The sequence below is a fragment of the Eretmochelys imbricata genome, chromosome 2 (assembly GCF_965152235.1).
Source record: "Eretmochelys imbricata isolate rEreImb1 chromosome 2, rEreImb1.hap1, whole genome shotgun sequence".
Taxonomy (NCBI): domain Eukaryota; kingdom Metazoa; phylum Chordata; order Testudines; family Cheloniidae; genus Eretmochelys; species Eretmochelys imbricata.
The window spans coordinates 57,783,557-57,789,564 of NC_135573.1; the positions used below are offsets into that span (position 1 = coordinate 57,783,557).

The 6,008-nt window shown below is 40.8% G+C and overlaps 1 protein-coding gene across 1 annotated transcript in view; it reads left to right on the plus strand.

The window, feature by feature from the left end:
- The window catches only part of TRPA1 (transient receptor potential cation channel subfamily A member 1), a 64,144-nt gene extending 58,907 nt beyond the window's left edge, over positions 1–5,237 (plus strand). Inside the window, exons 25-27 of the mRNA XM_077808678.1 lie at positions 2,779–2,889; positions 3,498–3,595; positions 5,039–5,237. Of these exons, the coding sequence (XP_077664804.1) occupies positions 2,779–2,889; positions 3,498–3,595; positions 5,039–5,237 (408 nt within the window). The remainder of the gene's footprint in view (positions 1–2,778; positions 2,890–3,497; positions 3,596–5,038) is intronic.
- Positions 5,238–6,008: the final 771 nt, after the last annotated feature.

Genomic DNA, 6,008 nt, shown 5'->3' on the forward strand with positions numbered 1-6,008 from the left:
AATGTATTGCTTCTGCATCCTCACACTACCTTGGAGTTCTACTTCTCTAGGGCTCCAAAGTTTGGTGGAAGGAACCGAGGTGATTTGGAGAATACAGCTGTTTTGTAGTTCCAGCTTTGAACGTTCAGGAACTCAATGTCAAGAGGGGGTGCATATGTGGCCCTGGTTTGCACTGCTTTCTAGAACGTTCCCAGAGCTTCACAATGCTGCAGCATATATCCCAGAAGTGTGCAGAGGCAATACACTCAAAGAACTACACTTACTGGTGAGTAACCTTTCTCTTTTGATGCTCACAAAACTCACAATTAGCTGAACTGACTATGTTCAAACTTCTTTTAAAAATTTGCTTTTAGCTTACGGAATGAGAAATTTCATCTCAAAAGGAATTTCTTTTGCTAGAGATACAAATGACTGAAAGCAGGGGTTTGGGATGGACTACAGAGGCAATTCTTGAAGAAGAAATGCATGTTTTGCACTTATTTAGTTATTGGTTGGTGTGATGGAGTGTGCACCCCACACCAGCTCTGATAGGGATAATGAAGGTCTAAAAGGCCAGTTAGTTCACTTTGCATCACCTGAAAAAAGGAGGGCTGAGGTTAATTGAGAGTGAAGCCCAGATGGGGAACGGCAGGGCCAGCACTATAAAACCACGAGGCTGAAAGCAGAAGAGGGCTGCAGGGGAAGGAGTCTGCAGTTGCTTCCTGGGAGGAAGTCGGCCTCCAGGAACAAAGAGGAAGTCCAGTGGGAGAGCAAGCCCTGGGATCCTGTACTGGATTAAGGAGTCTGGTAAAAGGCCAGGAGGGGTGAAGTAGCCACAGGAGTTGAGTAGGCTCCAGTGGTAAACCCAGAACCAGGAAAGAGAAGATAAGGAGTAACCTGACTCCAGAGAGAGCGAGACCACAGATGAGAAACTGAAGGATGGGGCATCAGACTGGTTGAATGCTATTCCCCAGGCATGGTCACTAGGAGTCATCCAGTGATGTAGAGCACAGGTGGCTATCAGAAAACTCAAATATCTGTGTTTTGAAACTTCAAATGACCTATGTGATCTTTTCCATGTTTGACAAATACATGAAATACTAATGCTATGAATAATGGAAATGAGCTGATCTAGTATTTCATGTTTAAAGAAATAAGTATACATGTTCAGTATTTCCTTAACAGTTTCAATGGATGGAGGGTGTAGTAGAGTCCTCAAAGGGCCAGAACCCAGTTTGCAATCTCTCACCTCCCAGCAGCAAGGACTTTCCATCCAGTTCTTAACTCTTGTATGTGGCTTATCCTTGCCTCAGCATTTTCAACATCCTTAGTCTCTCATTACTTGGGGGAGTGGGGGAATGAGATTTATGCCCCTCCTGCAACAAGAGCAGTTGGCAGGGGATCCTTGGCCCTACCACTCCACCAGGCTCAGACCTCTGGCCCTATAAAATGTGGGACAATTTGGAGTGCCTAGAGCTTGCCTCCCTAAGTCACTTCCTACCATCCGTCTCCCCCAAAGTCTCCAAGTTAAATATAAGATAGCAAAAGAAAAGACAACTTCAGCCCCAGCTCAGCAGGTAGTCCTCTTCCTCACAGTGAGGCTTCTTTAGTGCCCTTGTTCAGGAGCCCTCAGGGTAGGTCTGTCTTCTCGCCAGCCTCTTCCCTTCTGAGCCGAGTGGCTCCCATTTAAGCTTCCTCTCAAGCTGGAGCATGTGCTGCAGGCAGGCTACCTGGGTCCAGTATTGTCCGTTAACCCCTGTGGGCACAAGATGGAGTTTGTACACCCCATCACAGAAGGATTCATCACTCAGCAGCAGCAGTGTAAAAAGGCCAGTGGAGCCCTGAATCAAGCCAGGGGAGAATTCCTACTGGAACCGGTTTTACACAAGGCAGCTTAGGCTACCCTACAGCGGCCCTACCGTAGACCCATGCCCCCTGCATGTCAGGGCATCATAATACCCACTCCGACTGCTGAATTGTCTCAGATCCTACCACGCTGACAAGAATCCAACCATCATCCTATTGCAGAATCTCTCCTAATTTCTCCTATTATTACAATCCTATTAATAGTCCTGCAAACCCAACCTCTTCAAGTGATGGAAATCCTCTCTGATCTAACCTTCTGACAACTGCACAATCCTCCCCAAATCCCACTGAAACCCTCAATACCAGTCTCTCTATCTCAGCTGCTTACATAGCCCTCATCAGCAGAGTATCTGAGAGCCTCATAATTATTGATGTATTTACTCTTACAATACTGCTGAAAAGCAAGGAATTACTAGTATTCCTATTCTGCTGATGGAGAGCGGAGGCACAGAGACAGTAAGTGACTGGCCAAGGTGACACATTATATCTATGGTAGAGCAGGACATTCAAGTCTCTGAAGTCTGCATCCAGAGCCTTAAGCACAAAGCCACCCATCCTGAGCTCTGAGACTGAGCTTTACAAACCATGCTGGACTCCAGATGTTTCCCAGCCCACCCAGCATCCACTAAACAAGTGTCTCCAGTGACTTTTTGTGTTCTTTCTCTATAAATATTTTACATTTTCATTATCTTGCTATGACTAACACATGACTTTTCCTCTTTTTGGCCATAACAACCAGACTTACATATTATATATTGGATGAAGGTCTACATTTCAAAACAATGAAGCAAATGTTTTTTTTTAACCTATTACCAGAATGTAGGACATTGGTGAGATGAAGGGCATTTACATCATCTGAATCATGTATTTTGATCTAAAGAGAATTGTGTTATGCTATGTTAATTACTACTCTAAATGCAAAAATATGTTTAGGTCAATCTTCACACAAATTTAGAGAAGAAGCTGCCATATTGGTTCCTAAGTCGGGTGGACCAGGAATCAATCACTGTGTATCCTAATAGGCCAAGATACTGTGGATTTATGGTAAGTTGATGTATCCTAGAGTAAAATGCTGACACACACTTGGGGCTCTGTTTTTCACGGACTGAAGTCAATAGGAATGTTGTCATTAATTTTTCTGTGTGCAGGAGTGGGACCAGAAGATACAATGTTGCCCTCATTAAAGTTAATGGCAAAATCTTCCATTGACATCACTGGGCACAGGATTAGGCCTCAAACTATCCACAACAAAAATAACATAACTTTGAAGAAACAAGTTGTGATTAAGCAACTATAGTTGGTCATGAGTTTTCAAGGAAGTATAACCATGTGAGAAGCTTGGCAGAGAAAGTCAAAGAAATATGAGATAAACTAATATAGTACAAACAAGGGTAATAGTTTAATGACCTGCAGCACAGAATATTTTTTTCCAGACTTTGAGGGAACATGTTATTGTGCTGACAAAGTGAATCTAGCTGTTTTCAGGCCAAATACATTTTCTAAACTAAAGTTATAAGGGTGCTAAAATATAGCTTTATGATAGAAGCTGCAACCTTCACTCTAGGGAGGAGAAATTGCTGCATTTATCTCCCTAGGGTTTTGTGCGTCACTGTTATGTCTGAATTGTAATGTCTAAACAATTTCTTGTTTAGAGCGTGTTCAATTATTGCTTTGGTTTTGAAGACTCTGTCACAGATGCTCAGAGTGCTGACACAACTTTGGAACTGGAAATTTTGAAGCAGAAATACAGGTATTTAATTTTTTTGTTTTATTTCTGCACTAATAAGCAGAATCAGCATTGCGAATATATTTTCAGTTAATGCCAGTGTCATAGCACTTAGTGTTGTACTCATAAAGTGAAATTAAATCTATCTAAGGTACTCAGATGGCCCTCATCACATAATATCTGAATATTTCACAATATTTAATGTATTAGATGCACAACAGCCTTGTGAGGTAGTGAAGTCTTATTGTCCTCATTTAACAGATGAAGAACTATGGCACAGAGACACTAAGGTCCAGATTTTTAAATATATTTAGGTGTTGCTGCATTCAGCGTTGTAACCCATAACTGATTTAGGAGCCTAAATCTTATTAAAAAAATTTGGGCCTAAATGACTTGCCAAAGGTCACACCGGACATCTGTGACAGAGCAGGGACTTGAACACAGGTCTTCCATGTTCTAGGCCAGTGATAGATCTCAGTGGTTCAGGAGCCAAATTAGCGATCAACATTGCCCAAAAGAGCCACAGAAGTGTGAATTTATTGTTTCATTTACCATATACTTGGTCAGTCATTTTGCTGTATGTATGTGTGAGTTTGTATGTGTATGTATGTGTGTGTGTGTATATATATATAATTCTCACAGCAAAATGACTAACCAAGTATTCTACAATTGATTAATAACGTAGTAAAAGGATCCTGATTGGTTAATAATTAAATCTGAGTGTTTTAATATCATGTGCTGCAAAGAGCCAGAGGCAACGCATTAAGGAGCCCCTTGCAATTCCCGAGCCTCAGTCTGAGTATCATTGTTCTACCACTGGACCACCACTGGAGTTTTCAAAACACTCATTCAATAACTCATGGTAGACAGTTTCTGGGGATGGTTTCCATTTTTGTAATTAATTTCTTTTGTAAAAGATAACAAAAAGATGTACATGTCAAATTGCATTCTATAGGACTAATACTAAATCCTCAGAAATGTCAGTAGTCCCTTTGGGCCAGATTTAGTTAGGCAGGTGCCAAAGCACTTTTGAAAATCCTCTGGACACCAATCTGCCTCTTTAGGCACCTAAATACTTTTAAAAATCTGGCCCTTTTTACATCAGTGGGGACTATACAAATGAGTAACTATTGTGGATAGAAAGGGTTTTGCAGGATCATGCCCTGCAAGTGATAATTCTACTTCAGGATGGGACAGACCCCTGCTCTTATATTTAAAATGTATAGTTATATATCACTTTTCTTAAGGACCATGCAGCTCATTTTCCAACCCAGTATTCCTGAAATGGGGGAAGCACCATGGCATGAGATATTAAATATACTCTAGGGAACTTTTTTTTTTCTTGGCAGAGGTGTGAACTTGATGATCTAATAGGTTTTTTGCATCTTTAATGTTCATGATTCGATGAAATCTGCTGTAAAACTAGATTTTAAAATTTTCTCTATGTATATACTTATTTTGTTTTAGGCTTAAGGATATGTCAACGCTCTTGGAAAAACAGCATGAGCTCATTAAATTGATCATACAAAAAATGGAGATAGTATCAGAGGCTGAGGATGAAGACAGTAATGATTTATTTCAGCATAAGTTTAGAAAACAGCAGTTAGAACGCATGAACAGTAAATGGGATACTGTGTTAAAAGCTGTAAAATCAAAATGTCCCTAGCTCTAGCACAGCTGAAAATGACAACTCTTTCTGAACATGACTGTCACATCATATATTATCTGTAAAATTGCTTTACTTTAGGGTCTCCTCTCCTCTAGTGCCCATGTGTAATGTTAATGGTACTCACATCATGTACACAAGTATAGAACAGGTTCCTAATTAGGGTTTACAAGAAATACAGTAAACCTCTTAGCTCTGTATTTACTGACCTGTTCTGCTGTTATGAACATCTTTTTTTCATGGATTCAAAGTATATTAATTCCTATAATAACCTGACTTTTGGGGGAAAATGAGGAAGGGAATCACTTTATGTCAAAAATCATTTAATATAAAACAAGAAGCTGAGCCAGACTGATTTCATTGGGAGTTTTGACTGAGTAAGGACTGCAGGATCAGGCCCTGAAAGGTACAAAATAAATGTAAGATTGTGAAGCTGTTGTGCAACTGAAAGGCCAGATTCTGCCATCAGATAAGTACATCCTAAAATACAAATAGCAGAATGCAGAATTTAGTTCTGTCAGTCACTTTGAACTATTGTCCTTTATACGTAGTATGTTTAAGTTTCAGTGTAGACAAACCTGGCATGGTGCTTTCCAGCGCAGGTGAACAGACACACACTACTGCTGCTCCAGCTAGTGTGCTAGAAATAGCAGTGTGGCCGTGGCACCATGAGTGGTGGTTCAGGATAGCCAACCGAGTCCAAACCTGCCCAACCCACTGGGTACATATCCAAAGCCTCTCAGAGCTACCATGTATGTGTTTACCTGTGCT